At 37.9% G+C, this 24,127-nt stretch overlaps 1 protein-coding gene across 2 annotated transcripts in view; it reads left to right on the forward strand.

Moving 5' to 3' along the window:
- ESR1 (estrogen receptor 1) overlaps positions 1–24,127 on the forward strand; it is a 113,553-nt gene that overhangs the window by 83,483 nt on the left and 5,943 nt on the right. For both annotated transcript variants that reach the window (XM_050314880.1, XM_050314881.1), the window contains 3 exons: positions 4,208–4,346; positions 16,393–16,526; positions 22,870–23,053. In XM_050314880.1, the coding sequence (XP_050170837.1) occupies positions 4,208–4,346; positions 16,393–16,526; positions 22,870–23,053 (457 nt within the window). The remainder of the gene's footprint in view (positions 1–4,207; positions 4,347–16,392; positions 16,527–22,869; positions 23,054–24,127) is intronic.

A 24,127-nucleotide genomic window follows, 5' to 3' on the forward strand; every position in this document is an offset into this window, starting at 1 on the left:
TTCCCTCCATGGACCCACTGCTGCTTTGTGCTGTTATTGTCCAAATGAGAGAGATTTATATCATATTGTCACTGATGCAGCATGTACTGCTGCTTTATATGAGAAAGAATAGTAAATTTAATTTGAAAATTACAGTTTTGTGTTCTACAGGTAACTTTATTTGTCACCTACTCTTAGCTGAGTACTCTGAAGACCATTCTGGCTTTTCAGAAGTTCAGATTTCCATATTCATGCAAGAGTTTGTAGAACAGTCATTGTGTTTGTTGTTGATAATCACTCGAAAATGCTGTTAATTTATCTTTATTTGGGAAAGAAAAAAAGAAAAAAAAAGAAAAAAAAGGAAAAGATGGTCTAGCCATGGCTTTTATTCTGTAAGTGTCTTTTTCCTGCCAAACGTATGATAGATGAATGGATTAGTGGCAATCTAGGTCTTGCGGGCTTTGGCCACATGAGGATTTTGATATGTCCCATAATGTCACGTAATTGGTCAGTCTGGTGTATGGAGTCAGGTATAGGTTACATCCAAATGCAATTAATTAATTTATCAACAATGAAGTGAATGTCTTTCTTCTTTCTTAAAGCACAGTAACCAAAAATTTAGAATTAAAAAATACTTTTTGAATACTTTTCAAAACTTGCCAGCATTAAAAGAACACTGATATTTGAGAATGCTGTGCACAACTACACATAATTTCAGCAACATTAAAGTGCAGCATGCTCTAAATGATGAAGTGATTAATGATTTATTCATAATTTAATTTAACCTTCTGTGACATTATTCTGAATTAGCTTGCTTGAACAAGACTTTGTCTTGAAAATAATCATTAAATCTTGATTAATGTTTCTAATGATAGAAAATTCATGGAAACTTAATATGTTGCTTAGATAACTACTTTTGTTGTTAACAATGGCCTCTCTTTTGTATTCTGACTTGGAGCAGATTTAGTTTTCAGCATGAGGTTCTCTTTGTTATCTTATTACCTTTTGCAATGCAAAATCATCTTTTTCCGTGGATATTTTCCCATTGCTGTCCTTAAACCCCTCTAGACTATTTAGCTTCACAAGAAGTAACTGAATTCCTTTTCTTCCTCACTAGAGGGCATATTTTTCAATGCTTACATTATCAACCTGCTCTTGCATTATTTCCCACACACCAACAGGATATTTAAACTATGATTTCTGGTTTTTCCCATGTCGTCATTAAAAAATTGTCTAGGCTAGACATACATAAACTGTATGTCCTTTCTTTAGAAACACTTCAATTTATTATTACCCTTTTGCCATATGTAATTTAAAATATTTTCATTCAGTTAATGTGTTGCATGTTTTTACAAAATCAGATGTCTCACAGAACTCTGTTTCATCAGAATTGTTATTTCATAGAATCATAGGATGGCTTGGGTTGGAAGGGACCTTAAAGATCATCTTGCTCCAACCCCCCTGCCATGGGCAGAGATGCCTTCCACTAGACCAGTTTGCTTAAAGTCCTGCCCAGCCTGGCCTTGAAGACTTCCAGGGATGGTGCATCCACAGCTTCTCTGGGCAAGATGTTTAGTTTTATCATCTAAACTAACATGCTAGTTTTATCTCCAGCAAAGATAATAAACTTAAAATGTCATCTAAAAAAGTCATCGAGGCAATTTGGTAAGTTTTTTCTATGAATTAAAGTTGATGTGTATTATTAAAATACAGACTTTTAAACCTGCATTAATCAAAGTCTGTGTTAGCTCTGATGCCCACGGTTGGTGTCAGGCTGACAGATCATTTAATTCTTTAAACTATGGACCCACAATAATTTTCTTTCCGTTCCTAAGTTTTTAAAATTTTCTTAACTTTACTGAGTTTATGGAATTAAAATTCTAGACAAAATTAATATTGTTGACCAATCCTTTTAGGACTTTTTAATGCAAAGTGTTCACATTCAACTACTTTACAAGATGTTGGGTAGTATATATCTATTCTCAGTAGGCCAACACAATATCACTGCTCTACAGTATCAGTGAGGTAATTTATTAACTTTATTTTTTACTTTCTCTCTTTAGTTTTTGTGCAGATTACTTGGCCTCGGTGTAATCTGAATTTCGTCTGTGGGGATGGGGAAACTAGAGCTAATAAAAAGGGCTTAAAAGGTTTTTGAGAATAAGTGCAGCAAAAATAAAGACTGAGACAGTGTGAAGACAAAGCAAAGCATTTTGGTACCCAGAATGTTGTAGAATGAGCAGAGTTTTAAGGAAAGTGAATTGCCACTGTTGTGACAAGCTCAGTTTTTCTGCAAGAATCAAAACAATCTGTTGCAGGAAAGTCTGCAGCCATGTGAAATGATGGCAATGTAACTGACTTGTAAGGAAGGCAGTTATTGCAAACTTCAGACACCACACCTGGACTCGTGTCCCTGCTTTTCTGTCATACTCTTCAAGTGTAGGAAAAAGCACTGCATTATTATGTGTTATCATACTAAGGCAATACTTAAAAGAAAACATGGGGATTATTATTTGTTCTCCATATACTGAGAGTTTCTTTCTGCCAGTGTTGTTTGAGTGCTGTAACAAATGCTTTGTTGTTAAGAATGTTACTCTTTTAAGTTTCAGCTCAATTGTTCAGGCTGTTTGGTGACTCAGACAAATGCCATTCCATCAGTCTTTGAAGTCTGAAAATTGTATTTGATAATAAAGGCAAAATACAGGAAAAGGCAATTATTTTTTCCCCTATTGTTACCACTTTCATAAAAACATCAGGTAATGCAACTGTCTAAATTCACTTCTAGTGATTGATAGGTGGGTTTTATTTCAGATGTGTCCAAGCTGTTTCCTTTTTTTTGAATGATTCTTTGTGAATAGATTGATTAGCTCTCTCAGATATTTTCATTAGAAATAATTATATCAACAATATATGTTTTACCAAACATAACAGTATTTTCAAAGTTATTGTGAACTTTATTTTTTTCCTTCTCTACCTCTTTGTTATTTGAAAAATATATTTCATAGCACAACACTTATCTTTAAAAACATGTGCCTTTTTTCTTCCTTTTTCTCAAGATAGCACTTGATATGTCAGGTATATTCCTTAAAACAGTATATACAGAGAGGACACAATACAGAAGGAAAATCCTGCCATTTACTGGGCTGGTAAGGTAGTTTACCCTACAAACTGTATTCTGAAGACTAGTGTAAATAATAATTACCAAATAAGAAAAAATATGGCAAAGTTCATATAATAATGTGTTACACTCATAACATTGAGGAAAAGATAAATAAGATCTCTTTTAAGGCAACTTCTACACATTTCAATTTAAGAAGTTCCTTCTAATTGCAAGGAATTAGTTATGCAAGATTTAATAAATTGAACTATGCAATTTTCCCTTTGGATTGAAGGTAACATTCATGAAAAGTGAGAAACTCAAATAGAGAATAATGCAATCTGTTCCATGTAATGAACACAGGAAGGGCCACTGTGATTATGTTTTCATATCTGCCTTCATCATTATTCTTTCATATTAATTTTTTTAGTAATTGTTATAAGCAATCTCTTCATTTTACATTCATTGTTTCCAGCATTTAAATATAGAGTAAGAGACGTCACCTCCTTCCTCCAGGTGCTATATACCAATAGAAATACAAACAAGTGTTTCATCAGTGAATTCTGATTGGGCAGTAATCAGCATTTGCTTACTAGTTTATTTGAAATGCTATATGTGGGCCCTCTTCCACACAAGTACAGCATTTGCAGTAGGATGAATTGTTCGTGAGTTTATAAAACAGCATTCCACCAGGAAAATTGATCTTGGGTTAGCTAATTTGAGCTGTCATTTAATTTTGTAAGGCATTTTTCCATTTTATCTCCGTCATGCCCCAAGCAAAGTGGCACTGGGGTGGACAGATGGCCCTTTCTACAATGGCTTCCCAAGCCACTGGCAACAGGTGTAGGGATACAGATGCTGTCCTGGCTCTTGCTCTGCTTTTGGCAAAGGGTACAGCTGGGACACAAAGAGGGGGCTAGAAAGTACTGACTGTTCGGTAGGATGGAATCGTTATTAGGATGGACCTAATAACAGACAAAACTCAGTCCAAAATGAAATGTGAAAAAATGTCTCTTTTGTTGCTCTTTTTGATTATCCAGCTTTAATGCACTTTTTAACCTGGTTCTCTGAATAATGTTGTTCCACTCACAAAACTGGAGTGTTTTTACTGTCTTCTATTTATTCTTTCAGGATTTGTGGATTTAACACTCCATGATCAGGTCCATCTACTGGAATGTGCCTGGTTAGAGATACTGATGATCGGCTTAGTCTGGCGCTCCATGGAACACCCAGGAAAGCTTTTATTTGCACCTAACCTATTACTGGACAGGTCAGTCTGCATGTTGCTGTGAATTATTTACATTAATTTATTGCTACTGCAATCAGAATAATTTTTAGCTCCTAATCATCTCACCAATACTACAGTTTGACAGTAGTTCGTGTGTTGAGCAGGCTTGTAGTAGGTGAGACTGGAAAAGGAACCCTAAAAAACATAGAAATGCTCTGAAATGCGATGCTGGTCATTTATTAAACAAGTAACACATCTGAAATTCATCTGCTGGTTGAAGTGCTTTCTTTCAAAGGTAGCAGTAAACGTCTCCTATAATCTATACTATTTGTTGCAAAACTAATTTAAATTAAAAGTAAATACGGAACACTAATCACTTTAATTTAGACACTTATTTTTGCGTACCTAAAATCTTCCTAGTTTTTCTTAGTTAGAATGGATTTATCCAAGCAGCCAACTTGGATAAATAAATTTTTGGATGAAAATACTTAGTCTCAATTACAGTCTTATTTATTTATGGAGAATACATTAGATTTGTGATTTTTTTTTCCATGAAAACTGGAGTAAAATACATCAAACACATACCTGCTTGCTTCCCTAAGCCTTTTCTAGCCAGTCTTGCTAATATGCTCTAAGTATTTCTGAGAGAGAAAAATATGCATCTCTACCATACAAGAATATCCTGGATTTTAGCTGACAGTCTTCACAATAAAAGCAGAAAGACTGATAACTTGAACCATATTTTCTATCTATCTATCTTAATGCAAACTCAAGTTCTCTTTTTCTTAGTCATGGGAAGAATGTCATGAAAATATTTCAGTTAAAATTTTCAGAAAAAGTTAGTTAAGATACAGTCATCTTAGCTATTGGTACTCCTCTTAGTTGAAGACTACTGCCCACACAGCAGAGCTGGCAGGAGAGAGCTTGTGTGTGCACACTGATTGCTTCAGGGCAGAGTTTGGCATCCTGTGGCAAATTGGGAGTGGAGGAAGAGCTGAGCTAAGGAGACAGAATATACAGTGAGGGAGATAAGAGCTGGGCAAGCTTCTGATCTCATTATGTAGCTGCAGTGAGATACAGCAAAGGGGTGGCAAAAGAAAGTCAAGGGCAGTGCCTCCAGCACCTGCAACCATTACCTGTGTAAATGAATCAAAATTCTTAATAGCAGAAAAATGTCTTTTGATCAACTTTCTCTCTTAACTGTGGGGTGATGAGTTTTCGTGGTTGCCTTTGTGTAGTGTTAATCGTTTGATTCCCTTGGCCTCCCTTTGCAGAAAAATCAGATTTACTTTTAGTGTTTTAGTAAAATACAACTAATACTATAAAATATAATATTTTATAGTAATAGAGAAGTATTTATTGCCTTAGGAAAAACCCTTTTCTACTTGTGTAAGCACATGGTCTGTGAACTATAGAAATATAGATACGTATAAAATATGTTCCCATTTTATGTCCAGAAAATACCTGCTCACCTAAATGTAAATATAGTTTTCATGAAAAAACCATACCACAACAGTTTTAAAATAATTCTAAGTGCACATAAGTAAAATTTACTAATGTAGGAATATAAGTATTGTGTTTTATTGAAAACTACTATAAGTTACAATATAACTTCCAAAGACGAAGACACTTGTTTCACATTACATAATATAGAGAGAAAAAACTGAAAAATTAAGAGAAAGCTATAAGAAAAAAATAAAATTGAAGATCAGACATGGCCAGAATATAATTTTCCCTCATCTTAGCTAAGAAAACATAGCAGAGAAATACTTGAAAATTTGGTCTTCCTCAACTAAACATCTCCATGCTATGAGTAAAATGGACTTTGAGCAGTTTCACACAGTTTTAATTCAACTCTGATGGATTAACAAAAACAACTGCATGCAACTGGAACCACATATTATTTAGAGCTCAAAACCAAATTAACTTCAAAGTAAGCTCTTTGTTTTCTGACTTTTAAGCAAGACTTTCTAAAAATGTAGATCTATTACATCTTCTAATTTTCAAATAATAAGAATCATGTTTCTAAGTAATCACACACTTGCCTCGCTCTAATTGGTAAGGATATTTGCAGAAAATAAAATAACTGAGTCATAAAAAATTACTCTAGGGAGCACTGATATGCTAACTAGTAAAGTAATTGTTGATTTACTAGTTAATTAGTGCTAACAATATTTTGATGGGCTAATTTGACTTAGGCAAGTTGCCTTTTGAGAATGTTATAGGGCAAAAGTGTATTGTTGGGTTTGAGAGGGCAGAACAGACCCTGATTCAAAGCCTGTTTAACTCAATGGAGTCCTTCAACTGCATCAAGTATTTGGGCAAATACCATAGTTGTATCAAAATTCATAGAATCATAGAGTAACAGAATCACAGAATGGACCGAGTTTGAGGGGACCCACAAGGATCACCAAGTCCAACTCCTGACCTTGCACAGGACCATCCCCAAGAGTCATGCCATGTGCCCAAGAGTATCATCCAAACATTTCTTGAACTCTGTCAGGCTTGGCGCTGCGACCACTTCCCTCAGGAACCTGTTCCTGTGCTCAGCCATCCTCTGGATGAAGAACCTTTTTTGTAATATCCAACCTAAACCTCTCCTGACACAACTTCAGGCCATTCCCTTGGGTTCTGTCACTGGTCACCACAGAGAAGAGATCAGTGCCTGCCCCTCCTCTTCCTCTCATGAGGAAGATGTAGACTGCAATGAGGTCTCCCCTCAGTCTCCTCTTCTCCAGGCTGAACAGACCAAGTGATCTCAGCCACTCCTCATAGGGCTTCCCCTCAAGGCCCTTCACCATCTTTGTTGCCCTCCTTTGGACACTCTCCAGTAGCTTAATATCTTTTTTATATAGTGGTGCCCAAAACTGCACACAATATTCAAGGTGAGGCCACCCCAGTGCAGAGCAGAGTGGTGCAATCTCCTCCCTTGACTGGCTGGAGATGCTTTGCCTGATGCCCCCAGGACACGGTTGGCCCTCCTGGCTGCCAGGGCACTACTGACTCATATTCAACTTGCTACAGACAGGACTCCCAGGTCCCTCTTCCATGGCACTGCTTTCCAGCATCTCATTCCCCGGATGTGTACGAACATCCAGGGTTGTCCCATCCCAGATGCAGAATCTGGCACTTCCCCTTGTTGAACTTCATATGATTGGTGATTGCTCATTTCTCCAATTTGTCGAGGTCTCTCTACAGGGCCTTCCTACCTTTGAGGCAGTCAACAGCTCCTCCTAGTTTTGTGCCATCTACAAATTTGCTTAGTATCCCTTCCAGTCCTATGTTCAAGTCATTTATGAGGATGTTGAAATCACAGAGCCTAATCAGACTGATGTTACCCCATTCACTATTTCTCTCTGTGCTCGACCTGTGAGGCAGTTGCTCACCCACCACATGATGTGTTTATCCAGCTGTGTGCTGGACATTTTGTCCAGAAGGATCCTGTGAAAGACAGCATTGAAAGCTTTACTGAAATCTCTAAAGATTATATGAGCTGCTTTCCCTTGATCAGCTAGGTGGGTTACTTTGTCATAGGAGGAAATCTGGTTTGATAAGCAGGACTTTCCTCTCATGAAGTTATGCTGACTGTGACCAGTGACTGTATTGTCTTTAAGACATTTTTCAATACTTCCCAGAATAATCTTCTCCATAACTTTACCAGGCACTGAAGTGAGACTGACAGGCCTGTAGTTTCTGAGGTCCTCCTTCTTGCCCTACTTGAAAATTGGGATGTTTGCTGGCTTTCAGTCATCTGGGACCTGTCTGGATCTCAAGACTGCTCAAAAATCATTGAGAGAGGTTTTGTGATGACATCAGCTAGGTCTTTGAGGATTGTTGGATGAATCCTATCAGGCCTCATAGATCTACAGGGATCCAGCTGGAGCAGCAGATCCCACACAGTTTCAGGATTGACTGGATGTTGATCATTCTCAGTCATGGTCCTCCAGCTCAGGACCCCCTTGGTCCATCATCTGTGTTGAAAATAGAGGCAAAGAAAGTGTTGACAACTTCTGCCTTGTCTCTGTCCCTGTTTGTGAGGTGACCATCCTCATCTTGTAATGGGCCAATTATATTTTTCTACTGCCTCTTGCCATTAATGTATTTGAAAAAACTCTTTTCATTATCCCCCACGTTTTTGACCAGCTTCAGTTCCAGTTGAGCTTTTTGTTGATCTAAATAATGAAATAATCTGATTGAATGGCTACAATAATAGAAAAGATGATTGCTGTAGTATCATTTCTTTTCATCTGTTCTTCTCTCCTTACTCTTCAGCATGTTCTTCACAGGTTTCAGAGTTTTCATCCACTGCATTCTCTCCTGAATCCACATCACACTTCCCCTGTAACAGGGATCTAAATAATGAAAAAGAATCTGTGGTTAACAGCATTTGCAAATATTAACTTAGAATCCTGTCACCAACTACAGATGGTAAAACCCAGATCTGTCTCTAACCTGTGTTTTTCTGTACTTAGTGAAAATTCAGTATTTTTAATATGGAGCTTTACCATATTTTGTGCATACCTCTCTATCTCTCTGACCATTCAGTGGCAAACATCTCTCTGATTTGGACATCCCTTTAATTTTTCTTATTCAAGCCTCTCCTGATTCTAGAAGAATCTTTCTGTTAACAATCTTGAAAGATATGTAGTAATTTGTAAATTTGTACATAAATCTCAAGTCACATAAAATCTTATTTTGCAACTTTTTAATCTTTTGACTAGATAAATACAGTCTTATGTTGTTAAAATCTATCTGAAACGCCATAAAAATAACATTCTAACTTTGCTCTTTTTTGAACAAATGTGATTTTTTTTCTCCCAGCTCACTCCTCCTACTTGGGTCATACTACACATATGCATAGCTTGTCTCTGAAGATCTTTTAGAGACTGTCTTTTCTCATTTCATGAGAGCCTCCTTCTTACATTTTCAAATATATACCTCTTTAATTTTCCTATGCAACAATTCACAGTTGGAAGACCCCTTGAAAATATCTGTAAAGCAGCCCTTTGTTATTAATTCTAAGTTCCTTCTTAAAATTTTGCTTTGCCTATGAAAAATAATTACTCAACAATTAAGCTGCCAGTGTGTGTAGATTGCTGTCATCTCTATGGATGAGTATCCTCACATTATCTCTTTCTGTTCCCACTCTGCATTGTAATCAGACAGTGTATTTTGTGGGGTAATGCACCATTTCTTATTCTGTTAATGTACTATGCGAACACTTGAGTCTTGGTTCAAAATCAGGAATTTTAACAGTCTGCCAATTACACATAACTGGTACATTTTTACAGTGTACATCTGATGCTATTAAAAATGCTCAAATGACAATAATTATAGATTAGAAAAACAGGCTCAATCAGGAAATACAATGACACACTCACAGTACTTGCAATTAATGCACAGTACCTGATAAAATCAAAGAAAGCCCAGGATAAAAGTAAGTCTTTTGTATTCTGTTTTTGAAAGTGAGTATATTGTACAAGGCAAATTTCAAAGTAACAAGTTTAGGTTTCTGGTGGGACAAACCAGATGTTTCCTATCTGGAGAGTTCCCAAGAACTAGGCTTTAAAAATGTCATTAGACCAGGGCTGATATTTGTCAGGCCTGACAATATGCTGTTTATAATTTTGAAGAAAATGTAGTGTTTCTTCAGGAATAAGAAAGTCATATTTTATGATTTTTTTAAAGGATTCATTGCATTCAGATATCATGCTGTTCACATGGCTCTAAATATAATAGAATCACAGAATCAACTAGGTTGGAAAAGACCTCTTAGATTATTGAGTCGAACCTGTGACCCAACACCACCTTGTCAATTAGACCATGGCACTGAGTGCCAGCTCAAGACTCTTCTTAAGTACTTTCAGAGATGGTGAATCCACCACCTCCCTGGGCAGTGCAATGTCTGATCACTCTCTCTGTAAAGAACTTCTTCCTAATGTCTAACCTAAACCTCCCCTGGCAGAGCTTAAGACCATGCCCTCTTGTCCTACTGCTGGTTGCCTGGGAGAAGAGACCGACCCCCCCTGGCTACAACCTCCTTTCAGGGAGTTGTAGAGAGTGATGAGGTCTCCCCTGAGCCTCCTCTTCTCCAGGCTGAACAACCCCAGCTCCCTCAGCTGCTTCTCACAGGACTTGTGCTTCCACCAGCCTTTTCCTTTCACCAGCCTTGTTGCTCTTCTTTGGACACTCTCCAGCACCTCAATATCCTTCCTAAACTGAGAGGCCCATAACTGGACACAGCACTCAAGGTACAGCCTAACTAGTGCTGAGCAGAGGGGCAGAATCACTTCCCTGGACCTGCTGGCCACACTGTTCCTGATCACAGGCCAGGATGCCATTGGCCTTCTTGGCCACCTGGGCACACTGCTGGCTCATGTTCAGCCTCCTGTCAATCCAAACTCCCAGATCCCTTTCTGCCTGGCTGCTCTCCAGCCACTCTGTGCCCAGCCTGTAGCGCTGCAGGGGTTGTTGTGGCCAAAGTGAAGGACTCGGCACTTGGCCTTGTTAAACATCATACCATTGGATTCAGCCCATCTATCCATCCTGTCCAGGTCCCTCTGCAGAGCCCTCCTACCCTCCAGCAGATTGACACTCCCCTCCAACTTAGTGTCATCTGCCAATTTGCTGATGGTGGACTCAATCTCCTCATCCAGATCATCAAAAAAGATATTAAACATTATTTAGAAGAAAAAAGGTGGGTGGAACTTCTGCCCATTAAGCCTAGTGACCACTGTAAGGAAACTGATGGTATGCCATCTAAAGAAAATTTTCTGAAGTGTGAATAAATATGACATAGTCATATTTATATATATTATTTATAGTCATATGAGTCACCATGCATTTTGTAAGAGGAAGCCATGAATACATTGAAGTCCTTTTAAAAAAATAACAAGCAAGTAGATATGGGAGATCTTATTGGGTAACCAAAAAGTATTAAACAAGTTCCAAATTTTATGTAGACAAATGTGAACTCATGCATATATGAGAAGAATAATCCTAATCTTCCTAAACTGCATTCTAGTTGATCTTTCTGTCTCACTGTTAACAGCAATCGGTTCCATGGAACCATCAGTTCTTTGCTTGACAGCAGTTTAAAAGTAGAGATTGCAATTTTCCTTCCCCCCAAGAATCATTACAACAGGAAATTGAAATAATGCAGAACATTGTTATTCCTCTGTTTAGTTCTGTGCTGCATCTGTACTTGGAAAACAGTGCCTTTCTGTTTTTCCTTAACAGGAATATTGAAAGACTAGAAGAGGTACCCAGAGATGTTTCATAGGCAACCAAACAGAGATACAAGCTTTGCTACAAAGAATAACTAAGTAAACCAACTTCTCTGCCTGTGATGCTCATTAGAAGAAGGGAAAAAATAAGATGATAGGAGTTGCATAAAGTCAAGATCATGTTGAGAAGATATGTGGTAATCCACAAGTTGTTATCTCTTCCAACCTAGAACTAGAGGTAGTCACTTAAAATCAGCAGATCCAAATGCCTATATTCTTAGCCCACAGCTAAATATACCTTTGATATGAGACAGTAAGGCTGTCCTCATGTTATTTTCTAATGTTATTATCTTATCATGATTGTAAAAAATGTCTCACGGCAAGAAATCTGTCTAGGGACTTTTAAAATTTTGGTTAAATGTAGTCAGTATTTCCATGTTTCTACCAGGTTATTTCCTTCATTTTACAGAGAGAGCTAGTCTGTTTTTCAGGGTTGTTTTTAATTTTGGAACTTCTCCTCATCCTCTTCCAGTGCTTGATGGAGATTTTTCATTGTCTCTGAATACAAATTGAAGCATTTTCCTTTTACTGACTTTCATAATAAGCAGTGGCAGAAGGCCATGGGTCTCTTTAAACTGCAGCTATCATGAACAGCAAAAAGAATTACAGCATTCCCTTTATGACAGGGTGGCTGAATAATTTATTGCTTTTGTGGCTTTTTTTCTGAAGGTTTCTCACTACATCTGAAAAGAATTTTTAAAGTTATTTATGCAGATGTTTTGATAGACAGAAAATTGGATAGAATAGAAGAATATCAAGATGAAATCTGAATGTTTTGCTTGTCCCTCAACTTGTAAAATTCTCCAAATGTCTGAGGGCATCACACTTGTCTGTCATGTGAATAAAATGCACATTTCATTTGTTACTGTGTAATTGTGGATGTATTAATTACCGCTGACTTATTAGAAAAATGGAAGCAAAGTGATCACAGGTGCTTGATTCAGAATGACTCTTTACTGACCTTCTGCTTGTATTTATTTCAAAGGGGAAAAGCCCATAGGAATATGTCCAAATTTGCACTTCAAAATAAATTTGAAAAACAATTGTGCATTTAATTTTCATCACATCTTTAATAGCATTAGATTCCATCCTGAAAAGCCAACTCAAACCATCATCTTATCATCATTCTACTTACTTGATAGAGCTGGATGGATTAACTTGTACAGGGTTAGGGAATATGTTGAAATAATTAAATTTCTCTTTCATCTTTCACTTTATGGTTGGATTTTGAGATGTATTATTATATTGTAGACCCCATGGAACGAAAAAAAAAATTAAAAGAGACAGAATTACGAGTGTTAAAACAAGGAAAAATGAATGTCTTTTTGTCGTGAATCAGCCTTTACTGTATCTTTGAGCAAAATTCAAAGACTACCCAATTCTGTAACTCCAACAATCTAAATGTAAATCAGGTAGACACTTTCAGAGTCTAGGGAGGTGCTGGGTAGTGCTTAAAGGGATGAATTCTTAAAAAAAAAAAAAAAAAAAAAAAAAGAAAGCCCCCTCTTGTTATGATCTTCAAAATTTTCAGCTGCTAGAAAAAGATCCCCTGGGGAATTTGTAGGCACAGGACAGAATTTTTCAGAGAAAATGAAATAATTTCTAGATTCAAGATAGTCACTACATAACTTATAAGATTGCTTGTTCATCTAGTCACTCTGACCTCAGAAACTCAGGCCCCAGTTCTAGGTCACATTATATTATGATGCTGTTTCATTCAAAAATTAAACTTTCTCTGCATTTCTGATATGAAGGGAATTTTGAAATATATTTTGGCTTTATGGTGATTCAGACTGAATATAAATTAAACTGAAGAAGGCCTTCCTGTCTATCAGAATAACTTTTCTTTAGCCAATTATTGTAGCTCTCATCTTTCCCTAATGGAGAGCCTTCATAATAATTTTCTAATTTAAACATGTCAAATGTGACCAAAAAAATAATCAGTTTTCTTAGAATTATTCTAGCGGCATTTGAGAGATTTTTCCTGTCTGACATATTCATGGATCCATTTCACGTTATATTTTAAAAAAATATATTAAAAGTACTTAGTTGCTAATTGTTTACATATTTCAGACTTGATTCACCACTGCTGAAATGTATAGTGTACTACTCCTGCTCTGTCTGCCTAGGTGGATGATTCTCTGTTGAACTAGTCAGGAAAGACACGTGGTTGACTACCTGGCTCTGAGGGCAGGGGTCAAAAGCATGGAAGCCCAGGTGGTCCAGTCCACTGGGGCCACTGAGGAGAAAGGGCTCGAGGCAGAATGGACAGATCCTGTAGATTAACAGCTGGTTGCATAGCTGGTGTCAACAACAGGGATTCAACGTTTTTGGTCATGCAACCGTGCTCTGAGGATCAAGGATGTTTAGGGGGAGATGGGATCAGCATCATAAAGTGGGGCACAAGCATAGTTTCCACAGACTGGCCAATCTGGTGAGGAAGCTTTAAGCCAGGATGATGTGGACAGGAGAGACGTAATCAACAAAATGTATTAGTAGTAAACCTTCCTAAGTGTGTGCATGCACAGAAATACAGAAGTGTTTACAGAATAACATGATGGAGGAGCTCCATAATTTTTTGGGAAATTCAGCACGGCTGGGTGCTCAGCCTTGGTGCTGCAAATCTGGAGTGCTGTGTCCAATTCTGAGCTACCCAGTACAAGACAGACACGCACATACTGGAGTGAGGCCAGTGAAAGGTCACAAAAATGATTAATGGACTGAAACGTATCCCATATAAGGAGAGGCTGAGAAGACTCAGATCTGATTAATGTGTATAAATACCTGATGGAGGGGGGAGGTAAAGGAAACAGTGGAAGATTCATCTCAGTGACAGAAGAAGAGGTTTTGGGGTCTCAATCCAACAAGATATGGGCCTGAGCAAGGCCATTGAACTAGATGATTTCCAGACAACCTACCAATATTAGCAGCTCTGCTATTCTGTGACTAACTCTAAGAGAAAATCACTATAAAACAGATTTTTAATATTTTCTTCCATTAGTGTCTATTAATAGAACTAGTTTATATAGAATACTTTAATTTACATAAATGTATATAAATGTGTATAAATGTACGTAAGGATCATTATTGTTTTGAGGTCTGTGTACAGATGTACTATTCTCTTCTGTGTCAGAGCACAAAGTCTGTGAATGTCTTCCCTTCTAACTGGGGGTGTGAAAGTTGTCCCTGCAGCTTTCTCTCAGTGATACCTCCCCTGTTTCCTAACCTGCCTTTAGGCTTAGAAACACATCCTATGACAAGCCTTTTTTAGAGGCTTCCTCAACAAATTATTGGCATTCCCTCTCCTTGTCTTGTGGATCCCATCTGTTCTTGGCAGCTCCTTGTCATCAAATTAAGTACCATGATAGAAGAAGACAGAAAGATAACAAATACACAGGCTTTGTTTTGATGGGTGCATCTGTCCTACTTCAAAGGCATTTCCCTTTGAATGAAAAGTTTGATGAGAACATCAACTGAATCCTTGAGTATCAGTTCCCTTCACCTAAGCACCCTTCACTATTAATTTTCACTTGATCCTATGCTTCTGTAAAAGACATTTCTGATATCTGGGTTTTCCCCAAGACTTAAATAAAATCTAGGTTCTTATTCCTACATACAGTGGAATAGCCCTGGTGCTGCTACCAGTGTCAGTGGTAGCGTAGGCAGTATAAGAAGGGAAGGGACTATCCTGTTTTTATTTGGCACTCATTAGACCATATCTGGAATACCACATCCAGCTTTGTACTGCTTATTACAGGAAAGATATTGGTAAACTTTAGTAAATATTAGTGGAGAGCCACCAAGGCAGAACTCCATGCCTTGTGGCTGGAAGAAGTGGATTTGCTCAGTCTGGAGAAGGAGGGGATTTTAAATCTGCTTAACCTACAATCTTCAAGGCGGTTATCAAAGATCTTTATTAATGTGCCTGATGGGAGACTGAGAAACAGGAGTTATAAATTGAAGCAGAGGATGTTATGACTGGATATAGGGGAGGAAAAAACATGATGATGAAAATAATTAAGCTGAGACAGGCTGTGCATTCTCCATCCTTGGAGATTTTCAAGAACGGACTTTCATAAAGCTTTGAGCAAACTGACATTGCTTTCACTGGGAGGCTGGACTAAAGACATCCTGAGTTGTCTTCCAGCCTGGATGATGCTGTGATTCTATAGACCTACTAAAGTTAATGCACATAGTACTTCTATGCAGTCACTTAAGACCTTTAATTCAAGTGCTCTAACTTTCCTAAACATTTCCCAGTAGCCAAGTGTTATGGATTCTTCTCAAAATACATTCTGACACTTTTCAGGAAACAAGATTTTGCTGTCTTGTTTTCAGTAAGATGAGAGTACACAAAGACAACAGCATCTTGGTGGGATAAGGATAATTTTCAAATCTATTGCTTAGTTTATCCTCCAGGAAAGTTATCTAGGCCTTCATAGATAGGCCTTCCTATCAACTAAACACATAGCTGTTAAGATGTGATAATATTATCAGCTTATGTTAGAAAGGTAGAAGACAATTCAGGAGAACTGGAGATTACTGCTTCAGATAGGTTTGTTGGTTGACAAATAACCTAGGTAATAAATGCATTTGATTAGAAACCTGTATTTCAAACGTGCTGAGCTACTGCAGCTCCCACTGATTTCAGTTGAGCTGGATCTGCTGCCTAACTTTGAAAATAAAGCAGAAATTTCTAATTCATTCCTGCACATGTGAATACCTCAAGCTAGGTATCTAACTTCACCTAAAGAAATACTGGGTTTTTTTTTTTTTTTCCCTTATGGATGCTATTCACACAGGAATCAAGGGAAATGTGTGGAGGGCATGGTGGAAATCTTTGACATGCTGCTGGCTACTGCTGCTCGATTTCGCATGATGAACCTTCAAGGGGAGGAATTCGTGTGCCTTAAGTCCATCATCCTGCTCAATTCTGGTAAGCGGTGTGCTTTGCTGTCACTTGGGTAATTGTGGCTGCTTCTGCATGTGTTTGAATGCTGCTTGTTGTTGTTAATAGTGTTTTCATTTTGAGAGAGCAGCACTTGAAAGGGGACTGTCAGCATAGATGCAGGCAGGACTGTCAGGCAGGGATAGAAGCTGTTGAACCTGTTCAGTGATATAGATGCAACCCAGCAAATTAATGCAGTGAACAGCTAACACACAGTATAGAGCTGATGCAGACGGTAATCAGAGCAGTGTTTCAAACTAAATGCTGGCAAGTCTTAAAACTTCGGTTACAAGACACTGGAGTAGCTGGAACCGCACTTAGGGCATCCAAAGGTGTAAATCTACACCTTACTTAATTAGTGAAGGAAAACTGAAAGGAAATAAGGGCAAAAATGTCACTGAGTTTATCAGTGTTTATCAGTTTATATTAAATTATAGTAACCTAAAATGGATGTCATCACCTTCCACTTCCTTTACGGTATTGATAAATATTTTTTTCGGCTTTAAATCTCAGTCTGAAGTACACTTCAAAAATAGGTGACTAGATAACAAGTGTAGGTATAGGTAAAAATATAAATATGAAAGGTTATCTGACTTGAATTTTACATCAGATGATTGAAACAAGCAAATTTAAGTCAAAGCACATAACAGAAAATTTCTGTTGCAAACCAGAGGATGCTTTTCTGTTTGAGATTATAAAAAAATCCAAACAATTTATTTTTAAGTGCAGAAATGAGACACACAGTGTTCTCATGGAAATTATAGACATCTAAAATAATAATGTATGCACCAAAGAAAATTTTAGACGCTATTCTCTGCAGAAGTTGTTACCTAATGACTAAAGATGCCAGAGTTTCCAAATGCTGAGGATTTATTTACCCACTTTCTCTCCCCTTTCCTGTTGGATTTGAACTTGTAGATGGTACGACCCTCAAGACAAAACACATGTGAAGGACTGTATATCCTTTTTATCCAGTTGTCTATCAGATCTCTTGCCCAAGTTGCAGGAAAAACAAATCCAGGTAATTCCCAGCAGAGGCTAAACACAGCAGACTTTGCTTTATTGATGAAGCACTTCTTTCATTATGGAAACTTGAATGTGGTCTCCTCAAAGTTCAAGCAAAATTATGTATTTGTAAAATCTAATATAAAAATGTTTTACTTAAGTTCTGTGAGGTAATAATGTAGTTCAGGTTTTGTTGTGGTTGTCACCAATTACCAAAAAGTAACATCTGAGGCAAGCACCTAGCATATTAGGAATAAAGTGCTGTTGTTTTTGGTTGTCAGGGTGTGACAACTGTAATTACTGTTTGACATTTTATTTTGCTTTTATTGCCCTGATAGTTAAAACAAAATGTTTCCTAGAGTTAAATATTCTTCCTGGAAAGTGATGTTGTTCCATAATTTTAGCTAGTATGTTCAAAGGTAATTAACTTCTGCACTGAATGCAGCTGGGAGATGTTAGATCTTCATTCCTTCAGGGTTCCTATTCAGCAGGTTCAAATTGGTGGTACTCTTTGTGGCAGAAGATCAGGGTTTATCTGAAGATATGATGAATGATCTGATTTTGACTGTGGCTTTTTTTTTTTTTGCATTAAATGAAAGTTTATAGCTGCTCAAAAGTCTGGCATTTTTACAAAAGTCTTGACAGTGATAGATCAGATGACATGGTTCAGTTGAGCTGTTAGAGGGTCATGATGAAAGCAGTCTATAGCATTGTTACACAAAGCTTCATGTATTTCTCTGGCTTACAGGCTGCCCTCATTGCAGTATTTCTCAATACACTGTAAACTCAATCTCTCTCTATATATGACCATAGAATGTATGTCTGTATTGCTTGTCACTGCCTTTGTGCACAAAGGTAATTAATTCTACATTTTAGTTTTTGCTTTCTTACAAAAAACTCATTTTATAATGATCTGAGGAGTTAACTACTACATAGTGGGAATGTGGATATGAGTTTCTGACTGCTAGACCCTTTAAATGCCCAAATGAGAAGGCTAGATTGCAATAAAGAGATAAGTAGCATAATTTGGGGTATGTGTTAAGAGTTGTGTAAGTGGTGTTTGGCATAGATGCCCTAAAATTTCTTATGGAGGTGCTTTACTTCACAGAATGCAGCCAGCTGCCTTATATAAATATGAATGAAAATATTTATCCACCATTATCATACACATATGAAACATTCTGTGCTCTGAAGCACATGGCTAAGAAAGCTGGGTTGCTTCATCCTGGAAAATGGAAGGCTAAGGGAGGGTCTAAGTGCAGTACTCAGACAGCTGATGAACAGGTTATGGAGGAGCCAGGGCCAGACTCTTCTCAGAGGTGCAGGAGGAAAGGTCAATCTGCAATGGAGACGAACCACAGGAATGGAGACTCTGACCAGATGAAAGAGCAAAAACTCTACCCAATGAGAGGTTTAGCATTGGAACAGGTTAGCCAGAAAGATGGTAGGATCTCAGTCCTTGGACATACTTAGAACTCAGACAAAGCTCTGGGCAGCTTGATCTAATCCTGAAGTTACCACTATTTGAGCAGGAGGATGAACAAGATGACCTCCAAGCCTACCTTAGCCTGATTTTATTCTGTGGATGCATATGTAAATATTCACAAATCTTCTACTGCAGAAGCAGCAGATAAACACACAGTGAACTTCTGGCCCTTATTTTGTCTGTATTATATATGCATACAATTAAACCAGCAGATCTCAAAATGATTTCAACAAGTAGACTAATTAAACAAATTGGACTAATTATGCTATGTGTCATTTTTAAAAGCAGTCTGCATTTGCTTTGTGTGGATTTAATTCACTGAGTGTACAAAAACATTTCTTTATTAAATCCCTGGACATCTGTTAGTCTCTTCACATGAAGTAGTGTTGTTTGTTGCTTTTGTTGGATTTTTTTTTTTTTCAGTATCATTCAAGGCTTTAATATCTTTACATTCTTTTGGCACATGGTCTTGGGCAAAATGCAAGTGATTTTTTTTTTTTTTTTAGTTTTACTCCGTGCATGTGGAAAGGATGGAAGATTTTTTTATAAACTAAAGTATACATTTACACTACTTTAAAATTTTTCCTGAGATATCAAGGTGACAGCATGTCTGTAACAACAAGGACAGCATTGTGTCTAGCTAAATAGCAAACCAGAAAGTGCTCTTTTAAAGCTGCAGCAATAAATCTTTTGTCTAAAAAGCAAAATTTTATTTTTGAAAACCACATTCAGCTCAATATTAAAAGGCTGTTTCTCAACACTGGAAAATAAGTATTAGAAACATGAAGGGCAACATGATGCCAGATGTTTCACTTCTAAGTGTATCCAAAAGGGGCAGTGGTGCTACGTGGCAAAGCAACAGGATTTCATATTGGACATGAAGAAGGAGGTCATGTCTGCCTTAGCAGGGCTATTTACCTGATTAGTTAGCTGGTTAGTCCAAAGAGATGGAAAGGTTTGGCTGATTTAATGCATTCTGTAGACCTCCTGATACATTGTTCCATGTGACCACTTGTTATTATTTTCTCCTGATTTTTTTCAGTTTCTGTAAAATTGTACTTTTTATTATTTCTTCATTTTGGGGACTGAATGATTACAGAGACGAATTTCCTTATAGCTCAGCCTGGCTTGCTAAGGATTTGGAGTGATGGGGCATGGTGAAAGAAGCAGAGCCTTGGGTATTTTTCTGTGAGCCTGAACTCTAAATGTAAAGATATTTTAAACTAGGGTTTATTGTGACAGAAAAGATGTTGAGGGCAAATTATATTACCGTATGCCAAGAGCTGGCATGGTAGCATTGCAGTCCCCGAGGCATCCTGTTCTGTGCATAGGTATGTGTTATGGGCATGGACCAACAGGCCTTTCTTGTTTGTAGAGTGGTGTTTTCTCTGTTCTTGCTCCTATTATGTTTTACAATGCTGACCTACAGAAAGAGCTGGAAAACAACCTGGTGGCTATTCAATTTAGGCCTGGAAAGACCTTTGAGACTGTTAAATTTAACTTTGCTAAGGCAGTTTTCTGAACTCTGGTTCAAAAACTCTGCTTGTGTGTGTATGTGTATGAAAGATAGCCATCATTTCTTTTGGGGAGATCTCTGACCAGTGGCCTGGGGCAGAAGCAATCAATGCAGGGATGGAGAAAGGAAAACCAAACATCACTTTCCTTGGCAGTTATTGACTGGCAATTGCCTGAATTCTCTACAGTTACTTGGGAGTGTTTTATTTGATTTATGGGTTTTAATAGCTTCTGGACTAGATCTAGGTGAGAAACTATTCCTTCTGAAAGATTTTTTTTCTTTTGATGGTTTCAATGGTATGGAACTGTGGAGTATTGCTACAAGAGCACAATAGCTTTCTGTGACTGAAGTAAGCTGGTCTGAAGGCACTGTGGATTTACGAGATTAATGTTTTTCTCCTAGTGGATTGTGTTTTGTCAGTAATATTTAAGAATCTTACCCCTACAGGTACCTGCTAAGCTATCAAGCCTGGTACTGTCAATAGGCATATGTGAGGGTGGTTCAGAGTCAGCTGAGAAAGGTTAAGCTGAGAAAAGCCCCAGGAGCTGTTTGGTGAATTCATTTCAGTAAAAATAATAACAGCTACAAAAAAGCTTTGTGAGAAAAGAGATACTATCTGTCTATATCAAATTTGAAGCAATATTCATTACCAAAATTAAGAACTCTAACTGATGATTTTCAGAAGTTGTGCTATGTTTGAGTTATCCTTCTGTTTTTTTAAACCAGTTTCTTAACTATTGACTTTCTCCCAGAGACACTCACAATGATTTTCACAAATTTAAATTTATTTTTAGTACAGAAGACCCAGTGTCATAAAACCTACTTGCAGGTTACAGTAGTTCTAGGTGTCATGTCCTCAAAATACCCAGGTGATGTGGGGAAGTGAAGTAGACCAAGAAAATGATAAAAAAATCTCAGTTCCTATAACTGCTCAGATGCATAGCAAAATATTCTCATCTTCAAATCCAGTGGTATAGCCCCCAGGCTACAAACAATCTACAGTGTTTGAGGCTACAAACAAGCTAGAGTGTATATGTCTGTCTACATGTGTATGCTAGTGTGTGTGTCTTTTTTTATTAGTATCAGTAACTGCATTGCATATTGCACTATATATATGATGCTTTAAAAGAAAAACAGAATGTGTAATTCCAGAAACCATTTTTTTCCAAGGAAAAACCTCAGATTTCTTCTTGGCTCTGTGAGCTGATACAGAGGGGCCAAAGCACAGGATTTGTCAAGTCTGTTATAGACACAGGACAATGAACACAGTATGATGAAGCCACTTTGATTGTATTAGTGTGCATACATCCTGGTGCCTCAGGACTAGATTGTGGTAATATGACCTGTTTACAGTTATTGGCTCAGTCCAAAAGATTTAAAAACTGATACTGAATGCAACAGCTGCCTTTTGGCAGTGCAGTGTTGTGACCTGATTCACACTGGCTGTGTGATGTTGTCCAGAGAAAAAATCAAGATAAACCAGCTCAAAATAGTTTAATATTTCCCATTTAGAAAGCTGATGTGCTTCATGAACCCAAGAATTACTACTGGCAAAAACTCTTATGATTGGGTTATAGTGTTTTGTAGGAGATTTAGGAGCTGTTGGAGGGGGAGTTTCAAGGTGTTTTGTCCTCTAGGAAAATTTCTATCTGGTCCAAACTTTGAGGCTGCTCACTTTCAAAAGTAAGCAATTCAAAACAGCTAAATTTGCAAAGGCTAATTTGACATGGCTTTTAAAGGAGAGTCGGGTTGCAGGTGAAGGAACACATCTTTCAAGGCTCTTGCATGGTTGGGAGGATTTTGTTGAGGTGAGCATGTCTAAACAAACCCTGAATTTGTTTATGTGTTTTGTGGTAACATATTATGCAGTCCCAGACTGACTAGCAAATCACTAAAAATCAAATGTTAAACAACAGAGAAAATGGCAAGAACTGCTGAAGGCTTGGGTTTGTTGGTAAGTATTGAAGAATTCTCAAGGGGAACAACGTCTCCTCAAAGTTTCAGAGCCAAGTGACTGAGAGCATATCCAAGGTTAGGTCTAGCTGCAGGTGTCATCCACCACTTGGTCCATATCTTGGATGGATCCAGGCAGGGAAGAGGCATAATATTCCTCCTCCTGCTTTGCCCACAGTGACTAAATCCACGCTGCAGAGTCATTCAAAACAGTGACCTTGCTGGCAAGCAGGAAAGCTGGCACACAGCCAGCTCCCATGGTTTAACGCAGCGTAAGAGGCAAGCCACATGGTGTACCTTGGGCAAGTCTGACTCCATCAAAGTAATTTTTGTCTGTGGTTTGTTTGTTTTCTTTCTTCTTCCTACTCCAGGTGTGTACACTTTTCTTTCCAGCACCTTGAAATCTCTAGAAGAAAAAGACTATATTCACCGTGTCCTGGACAAAATTACAGACACTCTGATTCACTTAATGGCTAAGTCAGGTCTTTCTCTGCAACAGCAACACAGACGACTGGCTCAGCTCCTCCTCATCCTCTCTCACATCAGACACATGAGGTGAGAGCAAACAGTCAGCACTCCTGTGCCAAGCCCAGGCAAGAGAGGTGTCACAAATGCACATGCATACCTTTCCTTCACAGGTGGGAGTGAAAAAAAGAAAAAAAGCTTTCCATAAACTCGTACAGAACATGTGTGCAAAACTCTACATTAGATTATGGTGTGAAAGGAGTAAATATTTTCCCCATTTGTTTCTTCTAGTTGTCTTTTCCTCTGCTTCTTGTTTTGTCAATGCTGAAAGCAGTATCTGTTTTTAAACTTATGTGTGTCTTAGAATTATAGAATCATAGAATGGCCTGGGTTGGAAGGGACCTTAAAGATCATCTAGTTCCAACCCCCCTGGGGTTGCTCGGAGCCCCATCCAACCTGGCCTTGAATGCTGCCAGGCTGAGGAATCCACAACTTCTCTGAGCAACTTGTTCCAGTGCCTCACCATCCTCCATAAAGAATTTCTTCCTAACATCTAATCTAAACCTGCCCTCTTTCAAGTTTAAAACCATGCCCCCTTGTACTGTCACTACATGCCCTTGTAAGAAGTGCCTTTCCAGTTCTTTTGTAGGCCATTAGGTACTGGAAGGTGCAATAAGGTCTCCTCAGAGCCTTCTCTTTTCCAAGCTGAACAACCCCAGTTTTTTCAGCCTGTCTTCATGGGAGAGACGCTTCAGCCCTTGGATCTGGACCTGTTCTAACAGACCCGAACACAGGTCTTTGAAAAGTGCCAAGTAGAATACTAATGTAGCAGTAGTCTAGCTCTGCAAACTTTAGTCTAAGATTTAATAAAACTACTACTTTTATGTAGCCAATTTTCACAAGTGCCTTGATTGTAAATCACTTTAGAAAAGAGATTAGGGTCATTATGTTCATTGTGTGGATGAGTATAAATGCAGAACTACTGAATTCCAATCTAAAGGACCATGTCTTTTGCTAATCAGAGGAGAGCTGAGAAACTGTTAATAGTTGCAGCAAAAATTATCCCAAATGTAATTACCTCTTAAGGTAGCTGCTCAGTGGCATGATAAGTCTATACCAGGATGTGGTATATATTTTATTATTATGAAGGCACAGGAGATGCTG

Source organism: Myiozetetes cayanensis, unplaced genomic scaffold, assembly GCF_022539395.1.
Source record: "Myiozetetes cayanensis isolate MyiCay16 unplaced genomic scaffold, myiCay2020 scf2-11, whole genome shotgun sequence".
NCBI lineage: Eukaryota > Metazoa > Chordata > Aves > Passeriformes > Tyrannidae > Myiozetetes > Myiozetetes cayanensis.